Source organism: Mobula hypostoma, chromosome 25, assembly GCF_963921235.1.
Source record: "Mobula hypostoma chromosome 25, sMobHyp1.1, whole genome shotgun sequence".
NCBI lineage: Eukaryota > Metazoa > Chordata > Chondrichthyes > Myliobatiformes > Myliobatidae > Mobula > Mobula hypostoma.
Genome location: NC_086121.1, coordinates 13,517,290 through 13,542,031, shown reverse-complemented (window position 1 = coordinate 13,542,031; position 24,742 = coordinate 13,517,290). Strand labels below are relative to the sequence as shown.

Below are 24,742 nucleotides of genomic sequence, written 5' to 3'. Positions count from 1 at the left end.
GTGCAATAACCATGACAAAGCAGAGTGGAAGATCAGGAGTGCATCTTTTAATGTGGGGAGGGAGACAGCAAACCAGGCGTTCAAAAGGTTTAACCCAAGTCCCAGCCCCACTGGGTTTCCAAAGCCCATTCGGACAGGGCTACTGGGGGTCAACGACCAAGCCAACACAGGTTTAGCATTTGCTCCCTCCCTCACAGCCCCCAGTCTCCGAGGGCTGACACAGACGGCTACCTTCGTTTCCGGGTGATGATCAACACATCGTTGAAGAGGAAGAGAAAGCAGGTTTGTTTCCCAAACACTTTGCCAAAGAGTCCGGAATCTTCAATGAACGTAAACACCTCTCCACTCTTCTGCAGCCACCGTGAAGTAGAAATCAGCGGGAAACCCTGGAATACGAAACAGAGTCAATGCCAGGATCTGGTGGAGTGAGGGTCAAAAACAAGGAGCGGGGGTGAGAGCAGGAGTGGGCAAAGGGGAAGTGAGAGTGAGGGGGTGAGCAGAAAGAGGGAGGTGAGGGATGGAGGGGAGGGAACGTGAAGGGCAAGAGGAATGGGAGGTGAGGGGTGTGTTGGATCTGACTGTTTAGTTCTTAGATTGCACTGTGTAATACATACTTTCTTTGAAACTTAACACATAATTATCTGTTTTTATTACAAGTAGTTCTTACATGCATTTAACAGTTTAATATGCTTTGTAGTAGTGACAGTGTTTAAATGTAGTTGCTCTAGTGGCTATATTGGTATGATTTTAGAAGCTTCTCTTAGTACTACATTATTTAAATATGACCTATCTCATTGGTTGGCTCTTATCTACAAATTTGAATGGAATTTGCTTTATTTATGGGTATAAAAAAGCTGCACTACGAGGTCAGATCTTAGCTTTTGACTCTCTCTCTCTTCACTAGTGGACCTCTATTACTGTCTGTTTTAATTTTCCTTTGTTCTATCAATGGTTAGTAAGACTACTGTGAAGCAACAAGTGTTGTGCCTCTTTCCTGACTTCTAAAAGAACATTGGATTAAAACATTAGAACCCAGCAGGTGAGGGGGCGAGCCAAGAGAGAAGAAATGAACCCATGGAGGTAGACAGAGACCAATCTGGGCACTGCACCTTGATCTTCCCAAAGTCCAGCTGTGTTTGGATCGTGTACATCTGCTCTGTCCTCTCCATTCTCCGAGCGCCTTCATTGCACCTCTTCACCAGCTAGAACGGGAAAACAAGGGTGGTGGGTGCACAGGCCGATCACTGAGGCTTTAGGAATCTGAGATTCCACGACTACAGAATACAAGATTCAAAGATTCAAGATTCAAAAAACTTTATTGTCATTCTAACCGTACATCAGCTCTGCAGGGCAGAATGAGACAGCGTTTGAGAGGAGAACCAGTGACAACAGAGCGGCAATTTTCCCCAGAGTGACTGACATATAGAGCCAGCTGGGTGTGGCGATCACGAGGACAATGGCTTAGAAATTCAGGAGGCTGCAGAGCTGGTGAGATCCTGGGTGCAAACTTCCCAGCTCCTGGACATTGGGAAATGATAAACATGAGAATGTCTGCAGATGCTGGAAATCCAAAGCAAAACACACACAAAATGTTGGAGGAACTCAGCAGGTCAGGCAGGATCTATGGAAATAAATAAACAGTCGATATTTTGGGCCGAAGACAAAAAAAAGGGAAAAGAAATTGCCACACAGTTCTTCATGGGTTCTGCCTGACTTATGGAGAGATCCCAATATTATCTGATTTTATTACCAATTTCCAGCAACTGCAATTTTCACACCACTGCCTTTCTAGTTCAAGCTGTCTCCTTCAGTAGGCAGAGCTTCAGCACCATAGGTGACTTATTAATGGAATTTAAATCCCACAGTCAGATGTGAACTCAGATCTCAGGTTCATTGGGGCAGGCTCTTGGATCACCAAAGTTCGAAAACCTGCTGCTTGCTATGACCATTCCTAATTGCTGGCTGCAAGTGTTCCCTCTCAGTCATTCATGTACATGGTCTACAGGATATTGAATAACTACCCTCTCACACTATTTGAATAAAAACCTTGCTTTTCTATTTGTGAAACCAGAGTCGATAACCTAAGGTTTGTTATTACATTATGTCCGTCACCCACTCACTTAACCTCTCCCTACCCTCCTGAGTCACTTTGCCTCCTACATCACGTCATGCAGCTTGCAAACTGGCCATTGGGCCCATCACTTCCATGCTGACCGCTGGACACTCATCTTTACTACTGGTTTATTATTTAGAGATACTGCGTGGAACGGGCCCTTACGGCTGAACGAGCCACACCGCCCAGCAACCCAGCCTAATCACAGGAAGATTTTCAATGACCAATTAACCTATTAACCTGTATGTCTTTGGACTATGGGAGGAATAAGGTAAAACAGTAACAGTAATCCACATCTTCTAGTACTTGGCCTGCGGCCTTTTATTCCTTGGCAATTTAAATGCTCCTCTAAAATGCTGGAGGAACTCAGCAAGTCAGGCAGCATCTATAGACATTTGGTGTTTCAGGCCAAGATGCTTCATCAGACCTCAAGGTTTCTGGCATCTGCTGAATCTCTTGTGTTTATAATTGCTCACCCAGACACATTTTAAAAGTGGTCAGCAATCTACCTCCACTACTTTCTCTAGGAGTATATTTCAGATATTTACCATTCTCCGGGTGAAGAAGATCCTTTGCATATCTCCTACCTCCTAAATCTATGCCTTCTGGTTTATTCACCTCTGAAAAGGGGTAAAGTTTTCTGCAGTCTTCCCAAACGTATACTTCATAATGTAATATACAGTACCTCAGTCTTGTCCCCTCTTAATCTCCTTTGATCCACCGAAAACAGACCCAGCTCATAATGTTCAAATGACAAAGGCAAGATTTTCTTTCGTTTTAACAACTCTACTTTCTCTGTTTGCGTTCAGTGCACAAGTGCTGCCATTTTCTTACCCACAATTTCCTTCTTCCCCATAACAGGGAACATGTGCATCCCAACTAAATGCTTACATAGCCCAAACGAACTGAACCCAACATCAACCTCTCGAGTCTCTGTAACTGAAACACTCCATACAAAGCAATACCCTGGTGAAACTCCTCTATACCCTCTCCAACACCTTCTGCCCAGGACTTGGGCAGAATTCAGTATGATAGATGGGAATCAATATTAACACCTTATTTAAAAAAATAGCACTTCCATTAATGTGGCACCCCTCAGAGCTGTCAATGGCCATATCGAGTGCAGTACTGAGTTATGTTGTTCAACGAGGACGAGGAGTAAGATTCTCAGCAAAGCCTTCCAGATTTGAGCAAGAAACACATGTTGGACAATCTCAAGGCTGACAGAACTTGAGGGAAAGAGAAGAACAAGAACCGACGGGCATCTCTGTTACGGGAGTCCTGCATGAATACATTAGCAGTGTGAAGAAGGGGAGAGCTGTAGTGATAACGACTGTGGGGGGCAGGCGATTCAGGTCATACCTTACTGATGGCCTTCAGTGCGCGAGTGGCTGTGTCATATTCCAACTGAAAACGATTGGTTTTCTGACAAATCGTCTGAAAGGCAATTGAGTAGAGTTTAGCACGAGAACATAGATACCTCAGTATCGTCGTTGGCAGGGACCGTTTGGTCGCTGGGACCTTTTCCGCCAACCCCAATTTCAGGCTGCTTCCGAAAGAGACAAGCACTTGGTGTCTTCCCCCGGCTCTCAGCTGCTCAGGAGTCAGGAGTTCAAGACCACCCAAGACAATACACGCTCGAGAAACTGCGGAGTAGTAGGGAAATAGTCTGCCAACTGTGGGGCTTAGCACTGTGCGTAGGCAGCTCGCTGTGCATTTACAGGGTGTGGGTCACCCTCCCAGCAAGGGTCGACAACCTGACCAGCTTGCATGCAATTTCAAACAGAGAGCAAGACTTCATGCGACACTCGCAACACGCTGGAGGAACTCAGCAGGTCGGGCAGCATCCGTGGAAAAGATCAGTCGACGTTTTGGGCTGGAACCCTTCGTCAGGACTGTAGAGGGAAGGGGCAGAGGCCCTATAAAGAAATTGGGGGGAGGGTGGGAAGGAGAAGGCTGGTAGGTTCCAGGTGAAAAACCAGTAAGGGGAAAGATAAAGGGGTGGGGGAGGGGAAGCAGGGAGGGGATAGGCAGGAAGGGTGAAGAAGGAATAGGGGAAAACACATTGGGTAGTAGAAGGAGGCAGAACCATGAGGCTAGTAGGCAGCTGAGGGAGGGGGCAGAGTGAAATAGGGATAGGGGAAGGTCTATCTTGGCCAGGACCCTGGGGTGGAGGGAGGGACTATAGTGGGAATGGTGGTGGTAATTCCTTGCTTTCACTATATCCTGCCAGCCTAGTGAAGATGCTGCCCGACCTGCTGGGTTCCTCCAGCGTGTTGTGAGTGTTGCTTTGGCCCCAGCACCTGCAGAGTATTTTGTGTTTAAGACTTCATGCATACTGGGGGCACCATCGACTCATTGTACAAGTCTGGTCAGATGGTATCAGTCCTTAGTAACTATTACCTCGTGCAGGCTCTCCAGAAACTGTGATTCTTTAAAACGGAGACACAATTGCACCATGACCAATTGCATCTGTCTTCGCCACCACAAATTTGTAGAACAACGTCAAATTAAATTATCAAAGTATATATATCACAATATACTACCTCGAGGTTTATTTTCTTGCAGTCATTCACAATAGAACAGAGAAATACAATAGAATGAATGAAAAACTACACACAAAGACTGACAAGCAATGAATGTGCCAAAGAAAAAGAGCTATGCAAATAAATAAATAATACTGAGAACATGAGTCATAGAGTGTTTAAAACTCTATAACTCAGGTTGTGCAATACATTCAGAGTTCAGATGAGTGAAGTTACTCTCACTCGTTTAGGAGCCCAATGGCTGTAGGGCAATAACTGCTCTTGTGGGACCTAAGGCTCCTGTACCTCCCGCTTGATGGTAGAAGTGAGAAGAGAGCATGGCCTGGATGGTGGGGGTCCTTTATGATGGATGCTGCTTTCTTGTGGCAGCACTCCTTGTAAATGTGCTCAGTGATGGGGAGGTCCCTTTCTGATTACCTTAGTATGGTAGGGTTTTCATGCAAACCGTTGCTGGAGCAGAATACAATTAACTGTTGCTTTTCACCTTTTATCTTGGGTAACATGAATGACGCAAAGGAGTAATGGATAGTCAACCCACATCTCAGTTGGTTCCCACTCTCAACAGGACCAAAGATCCCCCACATCCAATGAAGAAAACCGACCAAGGAGGCAGGAAAATAGCATCAAGCAGACTTCTCAAGTCTGCAGAGCTTCATGCACTTTTGGTGCTGTTGGCCAAGGGAAGAATATTGGCCAGGACTCTGGGGTAGAAGGAGAGACTATAGTGGGAATGGTGGTGGTAATTCCTTGCTTTCACTATATCCTGCCAGCCTAGTGAAGAGAGTGAGGACCCACTAAAATAACAGAAAGGATATTTGTGGAGCAGACTAATTCTGCTTCTATATTTTGTGGATATTCTACCTCAGTTTCTCAATAATCCACCCCAAACCACTGAGGACTCAGAACACAAGTTCGAACACCGTTGCACCTTCCAAAAAGCAAAGCAACCCCTTCACGGGAAGCATTAGATTGGTCTCGGAGTAGGTTAAAAATTCAGTACAACATCTTGGGCTGAAGGGCCTGTATCAGGCAGTACTGTTCTATGTTTATATCTGCACTGGGACTCTCTCTCATCACTTTGGGCAATTGACTTCTTGACAGGGTTAGATAAAACATGGGAGGAGGCTCAAGTGAAATATTATGAACAGCATGGAGCAGATGGGTTGAACAGTCTGTATCCATGCTGTAAATATTATAGCACTCATAGCAAAGCTAAACTTGGAATACGCTTGGCCCCATCCCTCCATTTTAGATTTAGATTCTTATATGTACATTGGAACATACAGTGAAATGTATTATTTATGTTAGAGCATATTGTAGAGTTAGGGTATATAGCAAATATTAATCTCAACAGCAACCAACCTTCAGATCTGAATATGGATTGTCGATTAAATTTAAAATGTAGCTCAGAACAGGAAACATGTAATTGACCTGAGACATCTGCATATGCATGAGTGCAATCAACACCCCATTGCACAAATACAGTAACTAATACTCATTTTGGGAGTGTTGAGTGGGAAGAGCCAGGCATTTGGAAAATAACATGCAACTCAAAAGAAGCATTATGAGGGCACTGTAACTATACAAATTGCCCTGTTACTTTTGTTCTTTAACATAAAAATGTGATGTAATGTTGGATCAGGAGTGTGTGCATGTGTGTGTGTGTGTCTCTCTCTCTCGCTCTCTCATGACTTCAAACTCTGCCAAGCTTGTGTGCCGCAAATGAAGACTTTTATGACTTGTATATCTACCAGCTGTCTCTCTCCAGTGACTTTGTTCACAGTTACAACACCAAGGATGTGGTGGGGGCAGCCCGCAAGTGTTGCACACGTTCTGGCATCAACATAAAATGCCCACAAGACCTTGCAGAACCACAAAGGATACGACAAAGCAGAATCCAACAAGCAACAGAACATCAACAGCAAAATAACCCCTTTCCCTCCTCCTACCCAGACACATGGACAGTCTTCCAACCCCAGGACAGGGCTCCGGGTCTCCAGACTCCAGGCTTCCACACCCTACTCCATCCTGCAGCATTCCCTCCTAACCTGTAGGGGAAGAGTTCTGCAGACGTCCTCCTCAATCCACCTCTCTGCCTCAGACAAGTAGGTTTGAAATGACAGCAGCTCCAAAGCCAATCATATGCCTTCCCTTACCCACTTCACAAGAGGCTCTAGGGCCTGTTCATGTGCTATATAGTTCACGTTCGATCAGCCTTCAGCCTATAATGAAGGCTGAAAGAACATAGTGCAGGCAGTCTGGCCCGAATCAGTGCCAAAGAATGAGAGACAGAGACAGAGAACGAACTTACATCCATCAGAAGTGGTAGCCGGGTCACCCTCTGCATGGGCAGAATGAGAAAGGAGATGATGGGCAGCCCTCCACAGTCTGGCTTGCTCTGAATCTGCTGCAGAACCTCTTTGAACTGTGTATTCGAATTGCTGCGAGAGGAAAGCGAAACGTCAGTTGTACCACGTGTGCCACTCACAATATCAGTAATCGTTGCTTTAACACTGTAATTCCTTTAGGGACTGTATCAGAGGTGTACAAGATGATAAGAGGATTAGATCGAGTGGAGGGCCAGCTTTTTCCCCCAAGACTGATGGCTAGTACAGAGGGCCATTATTTTAATATGATTGGAGGAAGGAATAAGGGGGATGAGAGAGGCAAGTTTTATTTACTTGACAGAGTGACGGGCGTAGAACACGTGGCCAGGTGTGATGGCACAGGCAGATACATTAGGGACTTGTAAGAAAGTCTTGGATAGGCACATGGATGCTGGGACAATGCGGAGCTATGTAAGAGGGAAGGGTTAGATTGATCTTAAAGTAGGTTAAAAGGTCGGCACTACATCACGGGCCGAAGGGCCTGTACTGTGCTGTAATGTTCTATGATCAGGCAAATTTTCCTCAGGGCTTCTACAGAGTGTGAAAGAACTTCCGGTCTTAAACAAATAAAGCACTTTTGTTGAGGGTTTCAATCACAGGCTTCTTAGAGAGCTAATAAGAGGGAGACTGAGATATTAATGAGAGGCAGGATCAATGACCCAGTGGGGTAAAGATATTCCAAGTCTTGCATTAGTTCGGTTTGTACTCACAGTAACTTCTGCAGGGTTCTCTGCTGGTAGATTTCATTGGAGCAGTACACAACATAAGCATCAAAGTGATCTGTCGCATAGCGTTCCACAATGTCACTAATGTCCCTGATTACTGGGTTTTCCTTGTGGCATGTTTCCAAGTCATCGAAAAACCTAAGGCAAACCATGGAGCTGTTAATGAAATAAAAGAAGTGACAACTGTTCCCCTCCCTCTTTCCTGGCCTGTTACTGAATTTTTATACTCAGTCTCCAGTTTGGCAGCAAGCAGTCAGTCATTGGCAACTGAATCCTAAACTGGATAGCTACTGTAATTTCAGTCTCACCAACGACAGTCTTCATTTACACAGTGCTCTTACACACATTAAATATCCTAAGATACTCCGCAGGTGTGTTCATAGACAGGTGTGGGGGGGGGGTGTAGTGAGGATAAGCTTTCTCTACCTATGAAAGCTCCCAGTGGTGTGCGTCTCCAACAGTTTCCGACAACCAAGTCGAGCTCCTGGCCTACACCTGTGACTTGGCTACTAAGCCTGGTGGAACTGTTTCTACTGAGAGGAGAAGGGACAAAGGTGGGTTACTGGTGCCTTAAAACCAGTCACTTAGGGCAGATGGGGCTCATCAGCCGAGGTTTATAGCAGAAGGAAAGCTCTACTCTTGAACCTCCGCTGCCTTGCAGCTACACCCACTCATGGGGAAGGCTTCAGGAGTAAACCCCGAGGGAAAAATCCGAGCTGGAGTCCCTGGGGCAGTCCTACATCGAGTTCAATGCTGTCTGGCAACTCCCATGACGATGCTGGTGCTAAGCTGTATTGGTCTCTGCTGTACCTTTGGACTCATCAGCTGCGTGGAGAGGGGGAGTCTGCTGCATGGGCGGCAGCTTGTGTTACATACCGTACTGCATACTGGTACGTGTACTGACTTCAACAGAGAGGACCCTGCATCACTGGTCAACCCAGAACCATGAAGGGCCATCAATCAGGGATCAGGGCTGGTTTTTAAAATTCTGTTTTTACTTGGAGATACAGCGCAGTAACAGGCCCTTCCAGCCCAACGACCTTGCGTCACTCATTTACACCCAATTGACTGGCTAGCCCCAGGAAACACACGTGATCACAGAGTGTGTACACACACTCTTTACAGACAGTGGTGGGAATCGAACCCAGGTTGCTGGCATTACACTAAGGGTACGTCCACACTACGCCAGATAATTTTGAAAACGCCAGTTTCGAGTGAAAACGACAGGCGTACACACAAAGCGTTTTTCAAAATATCTCTGTCCACACTCACACGGATATTTGGGCGAATCTCCTCTACTGGGCACGCGCAGGACACACAGAAAACAAGCGAAGAGGAAACCGTATTCTTAGTGTGCGTTTGTCCAGTTACAGAGTTAAAAAAAACTTAAAAGGAATTGTTCTTGGTTCTCGCGCAGGAGGATTTAAAACAAAAAAAAACAAATACCGGAGCGTATGGAGGCAACCGACAGGGAGTTCACAGACAGTATGACCCGGCTGACGACGAACATTCAAAAACTGACTAACTCTGTTGCATTAATAAAGCACCTTGTTAAATGTATAAAACATGTCTGTATCAGTGTTATCTTGTATTTCCATACAATGTTACATTAGGCCGATACACATCTATTGTCAGAGAAGTACTTGCATCAATAGGTAAACCACCTTCATACAAGCAAGGACAGAAAACAGGGCGAAGTGAGTATACTTATTTAGTCAGTAAGCTATGGGTCAAAGTATTTGGTGAGTACATTTCTAACTCTTCTGGCTTCAGTCTCATTGCCATCTGTTCTGAAATTGTTAGGTTCTGCAAAGTACAGAATCAAATATCGCTGTAATGATTGTACGCTCTAGTATCAATTGTTTGGTGACAATAAAGTAGTAGTAGGAAGAAGGGGGAAGGGAGGACGAGGACGAGAAGGAGGAGGAGGACGAGGAGGAGGGCGAGGAGGAGGACGAGGAGGAGGACGAGGAGGAGGACGAGGAGGAGAAGAAGGAGAAGGAGGAGAAGAAGAAAAAAAAAATGCCATGCTGCTGCCATCTGTTCCGGCACGACATGACAGCAGTTTTAAAAAGCTCTGGTTACCTCATACAGACTGCAACAGATATTAGGCGTTTTCAGATTTATTCACTCTGGAGACTGTTTCTGAAAACTTCCGTTTTCAGGGGATAAAAACACCGTTTTAGTGTGGACAGAGAGTCAAAACGAAGAGAAAAAGCCTCGTTTAGTCAGAATTATCCGGCGTAGTGTGGACGTAGCCTTACTGCTCTGCTATCATGCCTCCCATGAGATGAGCTATTAACACAGGTTACCAAAAGCTCACTCAGAGAGCTCGGGTACGAGTGACGCATTAAAGAGAGTGGTCAGAACTGAAGGTGGGGGGGCAGAATTAGAGGCCTCGGAATCCTCAGCAGCTCAAAGTAGGAAGAGGCTGGACCGGAAACTAACACACAGTGTGCCATCTGATCTCGCACAAGCAGCAGCTCCGGACAGCCAGTTGGTCACAGGAACAGGCAGCATCCACCCCAGGAACCAAGCACGGTCTCACCACAGCACAGCCCCTGCTTCAGCTACATCTACTGACAGCCGAGCGGGGGCAAGAGCTCCATGGTCACAAGCCTGAAATGGCGTCACGGCAGGCGCCAAGGGAGGTCAGTGAGTAGTGTCGTGGTGGGCACAATGCTTTATGGTACCAGCCGCCAGGTTCAACTCCTGCCCCACTGCTTGTAAGGAGTCTGTAAATTATCCCCGTGTGGGTTTCCTCCGGGTGCTCCGGTTTCCTCCCATAGTCCAAAGTCGTACTGGTTGGGAGATTAATTGGTCATTGTAAATTGTCCCATGATTAGTCTAGGGTTAAACTGGGGGATTGCTGGGCGACATGGCTCGAAGGGCTGGAAGTGCTTATTCTGCACTGTAGGCTATGTCAATAAAAAATGTAAATCACTAGTGGCGAACCAGTTTACCATCAGTCCATCAACCTCTGTAAACAGAAACCTGGTAACTTTCCACCTGTCCTGTGCTACTATAAACAGAGATTAACATCTGATTCCATCTGCACCATCCATTCAGATCAAGATGATGACCTCATCTACTTAGATTAAAGGATATGGATTCCATGTCAGAAGTACGACCAACAAATGAGCAGAAAGACTCTGCAACTCTGAATATTTTACCAGAAAGCTTCAGGTATCAGAGTCAAGGAGCTACTCTGCCCTGTCCAGTTTTTCCTGTAGTTCATCTTCTCTGCCACTGTATTAGTGGAATGACCCATGTCCCATACAACCTAGAACTTCAAATCTTTGATCTATCTATGTGAATATAATGTTAATAAATACCCCAACGGCAGCAATATGCCTCTCAATATACAATTCCTTTATTTGAAATTGGAAGTGCCTTGTTGACCCTCATCCATACTGATACATTACTCTCCTCTCATCTTCTGCACTATTCCATCCTGATCTCAAATCCCGCTGCCCATGTCCAATTCTGTAGCACAGCGAGACATCACGATCTTGCACTGAGCTCTACACACAAGAGAGACATCACGATCTCGCACTCTCTACATACAAGAGATTCTGTAGATGCCGGAAATCTGGAGAAGCATACACACACAAACAAACAAAATGATGGAGGAACTCAGTAGGTGAGGCAGTATCTAAGGAGAGGAATAAACAGTCAATCTTTCAGACCACGACTCTTCATCTCAGCCCCCCACTAAATGTCTTTCAATTATTATAAAAAACCTCTTAATCCTTTATTTTTAAATTCAGCATTATTTTATTTGTAAACCCATAACTTCCTCCAGCAGTATAATCATGAGGGATCTCTGTACTCCTGCAGGTCAGGCTCTTGAATCCTATTTTAAGCACAGGTAGCCATGCCTTCAGTTTCTCTGGCTGAAGGTCCATCCTTAAAACTTGCTCCCCATTCTTCAAATGCTCTTAAAATCTACTGCTGACCTGGGTTTTGATCATCTGCCTTAACCCAGCTCACTAGGTGTGGCATTAGTGTTTGTATAAGTATAAGCTTATGGCAAAGTTGATATGTGTGAGGAGGAAGGTGAATGGGCTTCTTTCCTCTCATAGCTGATCCAGGCAAGTTGGAACAAAAGCACTATATACACACACAGACACACACTACAAGGTTGATTCCAGTGAAAGGTGGCAACCGGCCAGTCCTTGAATGTTCCCATGTAGCTTGGATGAAGAAGTTTTTCTCTTTTATTGTTCAGCTGTAAGGGGGCAAAGTTACGAGCACACACGTCAGCAAGCTGTGTACCTGCACGGGGCTATTACAGTTTGACCTGTAGATGTACAGTGCCACTTATTTCCACAGCAAGTGATAATATTGCAGGGTGGGCCTGGAGCAACAATCAAACATGGCGAAGCCGACAAACCGGGTTTCACTGAGGTGGCTTGGTGTGGAGTTAGTGCCACCTGCGAACCTGCCAGGGAGTTCTCTCTCCCTCATTTCCAGTGGACACTGACTCTTGCTACAGGGTCAGAGAAACATCTTGGCGCAGAAGGTGGCGCTTGGCACGTCTATGCCTCAGTTCACCAAATTGCACTTCACCACTTCATTATGTGTGAGCAACGCACTGGGGCTTGAGCAGAGGACAACACAACCTTTTTAATTCTGGCTGGGTTGTGGCATCAGTCTATACAAACTATATTAACGTGCCACCAAGTTAAAGTCTCTGTGAAAAGAACTCTCCCGAGCCACGCAGTTTCTAGTGACGTTAAGTGTGTTTCATTGTAGGCTTCTGCAATCCTCTGGATATTGAGTATTGGCAGGATATGATCGAACGGAAGAGACTTGATGGGCCAAATGGCCTAATTCTGCTGCTATAATACTGTGCAGAAGCCTTAGGTAGAACTAAGGTGCCTAAGACTTGTGCACAGTCCTGTATTTGTCAACGTGGATTGGAGAGCGAGTCTGTAAATCCGGCAGGAGCAAAGAATGTTGGTAATGGCGAGGGTGGAGTGCCATGGGAGGGGTATGGTACAGGTGGCAGAGAGGCAGTGCTGGGGAAAGGGTGCGGGTACAGATACACCCGGCCCTGAGACACCAGGCAAGGTCATTTGATTCCAAATAAGTGGTTTATTGATCATTACTGAATGTCTCTCTGGTGCTTCCTGCTCCCTCCCCTCTCCCAACTATGATTCCTCTCTTCCCATTCTCAGTCTGAAATAGAGACTTGTATCAGGATCGGGCTCTCTCATTACTTACATTTGTCATGAAATTTGTTCTTTTTTGCATAAGTTGTACAGTGAAGCACATAAAATGACAACAGTGCTGTGCAAGTGTTAGGCACCCTATCTACATGTGTAGGCTTTTGCCCAGGACTCCATGTCTTACGGATGGTTATCATTGGTCAGCATCACAGGACATGCTCCAGGGGGCTTGGAGTGTTACAACAATGTGCACCCACTCCAGGGATGGAGAGAGCGAGCGCTACTACCACCCCGGCTGGGAAGTGCCAGATCATCACAGAATGCAGCGACTTCTGCGATGCCTTTGCAGCGTGCCCAGCCCTGAGCGTGCCTCAGTGCCTGCGAAACACACTTCACTCAATGCAGCAACGGCAGCCATCACAAAAGAGAGTTACAGCACCCGGTACTCCAGTGGCCCAGTTGTATCTCGGGTGGCTCTCATCACTTCCCACACACGAGGACAATTCAACTGTAACGTGTCAGGGAAGTAAGCGGATTAGAGGGCTGTGGTCCTGTTGCAGCTAGATGGGACTAGGCAGTAGACCAGGCAGGCATGGACTAGGTGGGCTGAATGGCCTGCTTCTGCACTGTGGTGCCTCATGACCATAACGAGGGCTAATTCAGAAGTAATTACTGATTAGGGAGCGATGCCCTCCAACCCATCAAGTCCACACTCACTTACAAGAAACTTGGACTAATCTAATATTTGAGCCCGCAAACAACAGGAAATCTGCAGATGCTGGAAATTCAAGCAACACACATAAAAGTTGCTGGTGAGTGCAGCAGGCCAGGCAGCATCTCTAGGAAGAGGTGCAGTCGACGTTTCAGGCCGAGACCCTTCGTCAGGACTGAAACGTCGACTGCGCTACTTCCTAGAGATGCTGCCTGGCCTGCTGCGTTCACCAGCAACTTTTATGTGTGTTGCTAATATTTGAGCCCTAGCACTTTGCTGGAAAGGACTTTGAGCCCCACAACTTGGTGAAATACTTGGGATGACAGCAGGGCTTTTACATGAAGCTGTGTGTGGACTACACCATGGATAATAAAATAGTACCTTCTCCGTCACTCAACTCTGATTATTCAGCAGATTAATGTTTGGCGTTCGCACCAGGAGTGTACAGGCACTGGGAAAGAGTCTTAGGCATATATCCTACCACTAAACATATCATTACCTTCCTCCCCCCACCAACTTTCCACAGGGATTGCTCCCTCCACCATTCCCTTGTCCATTTGTCTCTCCCCACTAATCTCCCTCCTGGCACTTATCCCTGTAAGTGGTCTAATGTCTACACTTGCTCATACACCTATAAACCTCCTCCCTGACCACCGTTCAGGGCCTGGGAATTCCTTCCAGGTGAGGCAACGCCTCACTTGCGAATCTGCTGGAGCTCTCTATTGTGTCCGGTGCTCCCGACGTGGCCTCCTCTACATTGGTGAGACCCACCGTAAAGTGTGTGTGTGTGTGTGTGTGTATATAGTGTCGGATTTCCATGAGACTTTCTCATGTTTATGATTAGATACATATATATAGCTAGGGTGCCGAAGACCTTTGCACAGTACTGAGTTACTTGTAGTAATTTTATGTATTGCACTGTGTTGCTGTCACACAAAACAAAATCATGACATGTGAGTTTTAATGTAGTAGATTCTGATACAAGTCTCTATTGCGGACTGAGAGAGGGGAATCATGGTTAGAAAAAGGGGAAGAGAGAGGGGAGGGAGTGTTAAGCACCAGAGAGACATTGAGTAATCATCAATAAACCTACTGCTTAGAATCAAATTACTTTGCCTGCTATCTCAGAGCTGGGTGTGCCTGCACCTGTGCCAACTCCCACCCCGGCGCACTCTCTCTGCCACAGCCCTCCTGTGAGGCGTCCACCCTTGCTACTCCCAACATCCTTTCCTCCTGCCACATTTACTAACTTTCTCTCTGCAAGATTCCTAAGCACCCTCAAACCTCGCTCTCCTCCACTGCATTTTCCCTCACCGCCCCTTCCCTCACCCATCCTACCTCCTACTAGCCTCCTGAACATCACAGATGTTGGAGAAGAGATGGTGGCGTTCAGTCGAGGTCATGGTCTTCTGCAGCTCCTTGGAATTCCTGAACATATTGATTAGGACATTGAGGCTGTGCTGGTAGTTGAATTCAGACACAATGATCTCAAAGATGGCCTGTAGAACGGAGGGGAATGAAGTCACAGCTCAATTATTAGCCCTCAACTGAAAGACATTGGACTCATATCCAATATGGCCTTAAGTGACCTATGAGCCTAGAGTGGGAATTCCTGCATGTGAAACTAAACATGCTTTTATCAAAAATCCAAACCAACAGTGCAATTCCTGGTGAGAACTACTGGGCAGTATTCAGGCACCCTTTAGGTTAGAGAAGGTGCCCTTGTCAACTTCATGCTGAAAGAATCAAGCACTTTTTATTCAGTCTTGTGCAGTCACACACAAGTCCAAGCTACTATTTCAGGGTGATGCCCAGTCCAGCTCAGCACTGTCCAAATCACGGTGACTAATGGGGGCCTCGGGTGACCCTGGAATTCCTAGAGCCCCTGGACCTTCTGAAACTCCCCTTGTGTGCAATGATTGCACCGGCCAATTGGATTCTGCTGCGGCAATAACAAGCACATTGAACATACTCATTGAAATACTGCCCAGCATAGTACATTCACTGCAGACTTCCTGACCACAGTGCATCACCAAGTTACTTCTCAAACTGTCCTCAAGTGATAGGTTTTTTTTTATCTCCATTTAGTAATGATCTCATCTAGAATTGCCCCATACTGTAGACCCAAAAAACCTTCTCATCTGGAACTGTTTTATACTGTAGACTCCTCACCTGGTGTAGTTCCATACAGTCGACCCAATTTCCCTCACCTGGAACTATCCTATAATGTAGTTGCAGTTCCTCATTTGGAACTGTCCCATATTCTCTCGTCTAGTGGGAACATTTGAATCTGACCTCCATCACCTTTGATCTTTCGGTTACTTTTCTCAGTGCTCTCTCTGTTTTGTCAATGACCCTACGTTCCAATGTCGGAATAGTGCTCACCTCTTGCCTCTTGCGTTCCTCACTTGGCAGCGTGTGCAGAATCCCTTTCTCGATTACCTGCAAACAGGCAGAAGCAATCCTGTCAGCAAGTATTTATCAGTAACAGTAACTGTGCCCTGGAACATCGATACAGCTGCACCAGTACTCAGAGGGTTAAGCAACTTGCAGCAAACTTGCATTCAGATGCTGTTTTTCACATCAGGACATTGCAAAGCATGCCTACAGCCCATGGAGTACCTTTGAATTGCCTTTGCTATTTTGTAGACAATTTTGCACACAGTAAGACCCCATGATTGGAAAAAAGACTAAAGGCAGCCAATTTGTTTTTCGTTGATGTGTGAAATACAGAAGCAGATCGTGGATTGCTGTTCAGATTCTTTCCTCTATTTTCATTGTTCACCAACCTCTTGCCAGCATGATCAAAGACCCCACCTACCCCGGTCATTCTCTCATCTTTCCTCACCCATTGGGCAGAAGATACAAAAGCCTGAAAGCATATAATACCAGGGTCAACGACAGCCCTTACACTGATGTAATCAAACTCCTGAATGCACCTCTTGTACTAAAAGATAAGACCGTAAGATATAGCAGCCGAATTAGGCCATTTAGCCAATTGAGTCTGCTCCACCATTTCATCATGGCTGATCCAATTTTTCTCTTGGCCCTAATCTCCTGCTTTCTCCCCTATCCCTCCAAGCCCTGACCAATTAGGAGTCTATCAATCTCTGCCGTAATTATACATAAAGATTTGGCTTCCATAGCTGCCTGTGCCAAAGAATTCCACAGATTCACCACTCTCTGGCTGAAGTTCCTCCTTATCTCCATTCTAAAAGGACACCCCTCTATTCTGAGGCTGTGTCCTCTGGTCTTAACACTCTCCCACCATAGGAAACATCCTCTCCACATCCATTCTATCAAGGCCTTTCACCATTCAATAGGTTTCAATGAGGACACCCCTCATTCTTCTGAATTCCAGTGAATACATGCCCAGAGCCATCAAACACTCTTCATACAACAAGCCATTCAATCCTGGAATCATTTTCGCAAACCTCCACTGAACCTTCTCCAGTTTCAGCACATCCTTTCTATGATGAAGGGCCCAAAACTGCTCACAATACTCCGTGAGGCCTCACCAGTGTTTTATAAAGTCTCAATAATGACACTCTTGCTTTTATATTCTAGTCCTCTTGAAATTAATGCTAACATTGCATTTGCCTTCCTCACCATAGACTTAACCTACAAATTAACCTTTAGGGAATCCTGCACAAGGACTCCCAAGTCCCTTTGCAGCTCAGCGTTTTGTATTTTTTCTCCATTTAGAAAATAGTCAACCCTTTCATTTCTCCTACTAAGTGCGTGACCATACACTTCCCGACACTGTATTGCATCTGCTATTTCTTTGCCCATTCTCCTCGTCTGTCTAAGTCTCTCTACTTCCTGAAAACTACCTGCCCCTCCACCTATCTTCATAACAGCTCCGAACTTTGCAACAAAGCCATCAATTCTATCATCCAAATCATTGACATATAAGGTTAAGAGAATTGGTCCCAACACAGACCTCTGTGGAACACCACAGTCACCGGCAGCCAACCAAAAATGGATCCGTTATTCTTTGCCTCCTGCCAATCAGTCACTACTTTATCCACGCTAGAATCTTCCCTGTAATATCATGGGCTCGTGGTTTGTTAAGCAGCCTCGTGTGTGGCACTTTGTCAAAGGCCTTCTGAAAATCCAAGTACACCACATCAACCAATTCTCTTTTTTCTATCCTACCTGCTATTTCATCAAAAAATTCCAACAGATTTGTCAGGCAAGATTTTCCCTTGAGAAAACTATGCTGACTATGGCCTATTTTACCATGTACCTCCAAGTACCCCGAGACCTCATCCTCCAACATCTTCCCAACCACTGAGATCAGTCTAACTGGCCTATAGTTTCCTTTATTTTCTGCCTCTCTTCCTTCTTGAAGAGTGAACTGACATTTGCAATTTTCCAGTCTACTGGAACCATTCCAGAATCTAGTGGTTCTTGAAAGATCATTACTAATGCCTTCACGATCTCTTCAGCCACCTCTTGCGGAAACCTGGGGTGTACACCACCTAGTCTAGGTGACATATCTACCTTCACATCTTTCATTTTCCCAAGATCCTTCTTTCTAGTTATGATAAGTTCACACACTTTACGCTCCCTGACACCTGGAACTTACACCATACTGCTAGTGCCTTCCACCATAAAGACTGATGCAAAATACTTATTCAGTTCTTCCACCATTTTGGCATCCCCCACTACTATCTCTCCAGCACTGTTTTCCAGTGGTCCGATATCCACTCTTGCCTCTCTTCACACTTTATGTATCTGAAGAAACTTATAGTGTCCTCTTTAATATTATTGACTAGCTTACTTTCGTATTCATCTTTACCTTCTTAATTACTTTTTTTAGTTTCCTTCTGTTGGATTTTAAAAGCTTTCCAATCCTTTGACTTCCCACTAATTTTTGCTTTATTATATGCCCTCTCTTTGGCTTTTATGTTGGCTTTGACTTCTTTTGTTAGCCACGGTTGTGTCATCCTTCCTTCAGAATACTTCTTCCACTTAGGTGTGTATATATCCTGAGCCTTCTGAATTGCTTCAAGAAATTCCAGCCATTGCTGCTCTGCCATCATCCCTGCCAGTGTTCTTTTCCAATCAATTCTGGACAACTCCTCTCTCATGCCTCTGTAATTCCCTTTACTTCACCGTAATACTGATACATTTGACTTTAGCTTCGCATTCTCAAATTTCAGGGTGAATTTAATCATATTATGATCACTCTTCCCCTAAGGGTTCTTTTACCTTAAGCTCTCTATAAACAATTGTGGTTCATTGCACAACACAAAATCCAGAAAATCTGATCCTTTGGTGGGTTCAACCATGAGCTGCTCTAAAAAGCCATCTTGTAGGCACTCTAGAAATTCTCCCTCCTCAAATCCAGCACCAACCTGATTCTCCCAATGTACCTGCATACTGAAGTCCCCCATGACTCATGTAACATTGCCCTTTGGCATACATTTTCTATCACCCATTGCAATTTGTAGGCCACATCCTTACTACTGTTTGGGGATCTGTATACAACTCCTATCAGTGGTCTTCTTACCCTTGCAGTTCCTTAGCTCTATCCACAGTGATTCAACACCTTCCAAACCTATGTTACCACTTTCTAATGATTTGATTTCATTTTTTAAATCAACAGGGCAATGCCGCCCCCTCTACCTTCCCGCCTATCCTTTCATTACAATGTGTATCCTTGGAGATTAAACTCCCTGCTATAATTTTCTTTCAACTATGATTCAGTGATGCTAACAACAACATACCCGCCAATCTGCAGCTGTGCTGCAAGATTATCTACCTTATTCCATATACTGCTCGCATTCAAATACAACACCCTCGGTCCTACCCATGCCATTGGTACCTACATGGACTATAACTTCTGGCTGTTCACCCTCCCATTTACAGTGCCTATAAAATGTATTCACATCTTGGAAGTTTTCATCTTTTATTGTTTTACAACATTGAATCACGGTGGATTTAATTTGACTTTTTTTTGACAATGATCATCAGAAAAGACGCTTTCATGTCAAAGTGAAAACAAATTTCGACAAATTGGCCTAAATTCATTACAATTATTAAACACAAAATAATTACTGACCCTCAAGTCAGTATTTTACTAGATGTACCTTTGACAACAATTACAGCCCTGAGTCTGTGTGGATAGGTTTCTATCTGTTTTGCACACCTGGACACTGTAATTTCCCCCATTCTTCTTTACAAAACTGCTTAAGCTCTGTTAGATTGCATTGGGATTGTGACTGAACAGCCCTTTTCAAGTCCAGCCAGAAATTCTCAATTGGATTGTGGTCTGAACTCTGACTTGGCCACTCCAGGACATTAACTATGTTGTCCTTAAGCCATTTCTGTGTAGCTTTGGCTTTATGCTTGGGGTCATTGTCTTGCTGGAAAATCTTCTCCTGTCACAGTTCTCTTGCAGACTGCACCAGGTTTTCCTTCAGGATTTCCCTGCATTCATTTTACCCTCTACCTTCACATGCTTTCCAGGGCCTGCTGCAGTGAAGCATCCCCACAGCATGATGCAGCCACCACCATGCTTCACAGCAGAGATGGTGTGTTTTTGATGATATGTGGTGCTTGGCTTACACCAAACATAGCATTTAGTCTGAAGGCCAAAATGCTCAATTTTGGCTTAATCAGACCATGGAACCTTCTTACAGCTGACTTCAGAGTCTCCCACTTGCTTTATGGCAAACTCTAGCTGAGATTTCATGTGAGTTTTTTTTTCCCCAACAGTGGATTTCTCTTTCCTATAAAGCTGTGACTGGTGAAGCACCCAGGCACAGTTGTTGTATGTGCAGTCCCTTTCCATCTCAGCCACTGAAGCTTGTAACTCTTCCAGAATTGTCATGGGTCTCTTGGTGGCCTCTCTCACTAGTCCCCTTCTTGCACAGTCATTCAGTTTTTGAGGATGGGCTGCTCTAGGTAGATTTACAGCTGTGTCATTTCTTTCCATTTCTTGATTGATTTAACTGCACTCCAAGGGATTTGCAAATTTTCTTGTATCCATCTCCTGACTTGTGCTTTTCAATAACTTTTTTGCGGAGTTACTTGGAGTGTTCTTTTGTCTTCGTGGTGTAGTTTTTGCCAGGATACTGACTCACCAGAAGTTGGACCTTCCAGATACAGGTGCATTTTTACTACAATCAATTGAAACACCTTGACTGCACACAGGTGATCTCCACTTAACGAATTAAGTGACTTCTGAAACCAACTGGCAGCATCAGTGATTTGGTGTGTCATATTATAGGGGGTGAATACTTACGCAATGAATTATTTTGTGCTTTGTACAATATTTGTAATTAATTTAGATCGCTTTGTAGAGATCTGTTTTCATTTTGACACGGAAGAGTTGTTTTCTGCTGGGCAGTGTCAAAAAAGCCAAATTAAATCCACTGTGGTTCAATGTTGTAGAACAACAAAACATGAAAACTTCCAAGGTGTGAATACATTTTATAGGTACTGCAAATGGGAGGGTGAACAGCCAGACGTTATGGTCCATGTAGGTACCAATGGCATGGGTAGGCACTGTAAAAATGCAGAGAACTCGATCCGAGATATCCCGGACCCTGGCACCGGGGAGGCAACATACCATCTGGGAATCTCATTCTCGCCCACAGAAACTCCTGTCCATTCCTCTAACTAATGAATCCCCTATCACCACAGTGTGCCTCTTCTCCCACTCTTCCCTTTCTGAGTCACAGAGACAGACTCAGTGGCAAAGACCTGACCAGTGCGATTTTCCTCTGTTAGGGCACCCCCCCACCCTTGACAGTATCCAAAGTGATATACCCATTGTTGAGGGGAATGGCCACAGGGGTACTTTGTACTGGCTCCTTTGCCCCTCTCCCCTTTCTGACTGTCACCCAGTTTCCTGTGTCCTGCACCTTGGCTGTAACTATCTCTATGTCCTATCTATCACTCCCTCAGCCTCCAGAATGATCCAGAGTCCATCCAGTTCCAGCTCCAACTCCCTAATGTGGATTGTTAGAAGCTGTAGCTGGATGCACTTCTCACAGTTGTAGTTACCAGGGACACCAGAAGCCTCCCTGCATGGGATCTTGGCTTCACAATCGACCTTGTTAAGATCTTGCACTTTTTCGGTAGCTTTTACACTTGATTCTGCATTGATATTGTTTTACCTCATTCCACTTCAATGCATTCTGTAATGATTTGATCTCTTTGAACAGTATGCAAGCTTTTCACTGTATCATGGTACATGTGGCAATAATAACCCAATTCCAATTACTTCCCAATGTGGAAATCTCCAGGACAAACACCAGATTCTTGCTTATTCCTGAATTTGATTGCTTTGCTTCACCATCAGAATCCTTGGAACAGTTTGCACCAATAAGAGAAAGGTACTGGCGTGCGGATTTAAGGAAGGAATATTTTCTAAGATGCCAGGGAAAAATCCCTCTGGTTTTTGATAAAGGAAGTGGGCAAAGGGCTCCTTGAAACAAGACAGAAAGGGTTACTTTCATCAAAATCAGAAAGAGCGTGCCTGGGGCAGTGCTATTCTCCCTCGGCACCTTGCTGGCAGTATTAGTCTGGACCCAAAAATAGAAACAATAAGTTAAACAATGGAAATTCACTGCAGGAAGAAAACAGGAAGCTGCCCCGCAGTGTGAGCACTCACCTGTGGTAACTGGCTCCAGGTCATCTGCGGCTGGCGGTAATTCTGAACTACAATATTCTCATTGGGTTCCGTGGATTCCAAGTGCTCCACGTCATCCAGAGTGTCGTCATCTGATTCCAGAACGATGGCCAGGCCCCTCTCCCGCACCTCCTGGTACAGCCTCGGGTCTGAGGAAAGGAGTTTACTCAGGAAGGAGCTGACGGTTTTGTATAGAGTTCCCGACCCAAGCCCCGACGCCCCCTGGTTGTTGAATGCCTCCGGGCCCTGGAACAAGCCCTCCAGGCCTTCCAAGAGAGAAAAGCGGCAGAAGGCCCCCAGGGTGGGGTTCTCTGCCGACTGGCCTGCATCCATTGCTGACTGATAGAGACTCAGCTCTCAGATAAACCCACCCAATCCTGTCTGGCTGCAGGGGCCTCCTCTGTGCTGTCTCCTACACCACGGGCCATGAAGCTAGCTGGCAGGTTGCTGCGGAATGTAACAGGTTTGCTCAAGGAGTTTGCTGAAATATTCTGAATTACAAATCAGCTCGATAAAAACTCCTCACCACATTGGATACAGAACAGGCAATAAACAAATCCCACAGCCCCTGATCCTCAGGTGTCTCAAAGACGTAGTGCTTTAACAAGCTTATATTTTGCATTGCCTTCAGTTTAAAGCCATTCAGTCCCAAAGATATCAACACTCTCCTTCCTCACTCTGCAGGGGACACTAGCCCTCTCCACACTTTTACTGGGGTACTCGCAATCCCTTTCTACACTCCGACTGGGATCATCAACACATTTTCTCCTCCTTGTTCTGGTGACCCATACTCTCTCTCTCTCTCTAATCTCACTGGGGTTCCCTTTTCTTTTTCTCCTGCAGTACTCTCCTCCAGGTCCATTCCCCACCTTCCTCTCGCTCTCAGGCAGTTTTTGTTTTTAGTTGATCAGTTTTTATTTAATCTCTGGGTCCTGCTTGCTCCTAGGTGCATCTCACTCCATCTGAAGATCTAACTCCAGACTGATTTCCCTTTCCAAAGCCTGAAGGCCTCTCATCTGCCCTGCTGACAGGCAAGAGCTGAACTGGCTGGCTGGCTGGTGGCGTGCGCGCGCGCGCACACACACACACACACACACACACAGTCCTTACCATCCTTAAAGGAGCTCCGATTTCTGGGGCCTTTCTTCCGTCCCAGAGTCCGCTACAAAGAGGAAAGTTTTAAAATAACAGCATCAGCAGAGCATCCTGACTATCGGACAATTGTTTAAAGTAATAATCTTTAAGATTATGCAAGGTAGAGATAAAGTTGATGGTAACAGTCTTTTCCCCAGGGTAGGGGAGACAAAAATTAGGGGACATGGATTTAGTATCAGAGGGGAAAGATTTATAAAGATCCTGAGGGGTAAATTTTTCCATACAGAGGGGGTGTTATATGCCGGAGGAAGTGGTTGAGGCAGGTTCAATCATCATCATATGTGCCATATCATATGATGTGGGCAATCATGGTCTTTGACCAAGATTGTTCTTGGCTAATTTTTCCACAGAAGTGGTTTGCAGGTACAATAATATAATTTTAAAAAGCCCTTGGATCGTTACATTGAGGACAGGTCTCAGAGGGATCTGGGCCCAATGCCCGAAAACTGGAAATAGCTGGCTGGGTACCATGATTGGCACAGACTTTCCATGATGGCATGACATCTAAAACTTAGAGGTATGGTGGACAGTACATTGACTGGTTGCATCATAGGCTGACATGGAAACACTAATGCCCTTGAATGAAAATTCCTTGAAAATGTAGTGGATATGCCCCAGTCCATCACAGGTAAAGCCCTCCCTCACCACTGAGCAGATTTACACAAACTGTTGTTGCAGGAAAGCAGCATCCACCATCGAGGACCCCCACCACCCAGGACATGCTCTCTTCTCGCTGCTGCCGTCAAGGTGGTGGTACGGGAGCTTCAGAACTCACACTACCAGGTTCAGGAACAGTTATTACCCCTCAACCATCGGGCTCTTGAGTCAAAGGGGATAACTTCACTCAACTCCACTTGCCCAATCTTTGCAATGTTCCCACAACCTATGGAGTCACTTTCAAGGATTCTTCATCTCATGTGCTAGGTATTTATTGTTTATTTACTTATTATCATTAGTTCGTGCCTTTTGTATTTGCAGACTGGTGAATGCCCATGTTGGTGCAGTCTTTCACTGATTCTATTACAGTTATTGTTTTATTATGGATTTATTGAGTATGCCTGCAAGAAAACGAATCTCAGGGTTATATATGGTGACGTATGTAATTTGATAATAAATTTACTTTGAACTCTGGACTTATTGGGTCAAAAGGCCTTTATTGATGCTATATTGCTCTATGACTAATTCAGCAAGTGTAGACCATAAACACAACAGATTCTACAGATGCCGGAAATCCAGAGCAACACGCACAAAATGCTGGAGGAACTCAGCAGAACAGACAGCAT

At 45.2% G+C, this 24,742-nt stretch overlaps 1 protein-coding gene across 3 annotated transcripts in view; it reads right to left on the bottom strand.

Moving 5' to 3' along the window:
• arhgef16 (Rho guanine nucleotide exchange factor (GEF) 16) overlaps positions 1-24,742 on the bottom strand; it is a 62,104-nt gene that overhangs the window by 11,672 nt on the left and 25,690 nt on the right. For all 3 annotated transcript variants that reach the window (XM_063033025.1, XM_063033026.1, XM_063033024.1), the window contains 9 exons: positions 23,415-23,466; positions 22,287-22,453; positions 16,043-16,099; positions 14,996-15,156; positions 7,757-7,909; positions 6,971-7,100; positions 3,476-3,550; positions 1,110-1,202; positions 232-386 (listed from right to left, as the gene is read on the bottom strand). In XM_063033025.1, the coding sequence (XP_062889095.1) occupies positions 232-386; positions 1,110-1,202; positions 3,476-3,550; positions 6,971-7,100; positions 7,757-7,909; positions 14,996-15,156; positions 16,043-16,099; positions 22,287-22,453; positions 23,415-23,466 (1,043 nt within the window). The remainder of the gene's footprint in view (positions 1-231; positions 387-1,109; positions 1,203-3,475; positions 3,551-6,970; positions 7,101-7,756; positions 7,910-14,995; positions 15,157-16,042; positions 16,100-22,286; positions 22,454-23,414; positions 23,467-24,742) is intronic.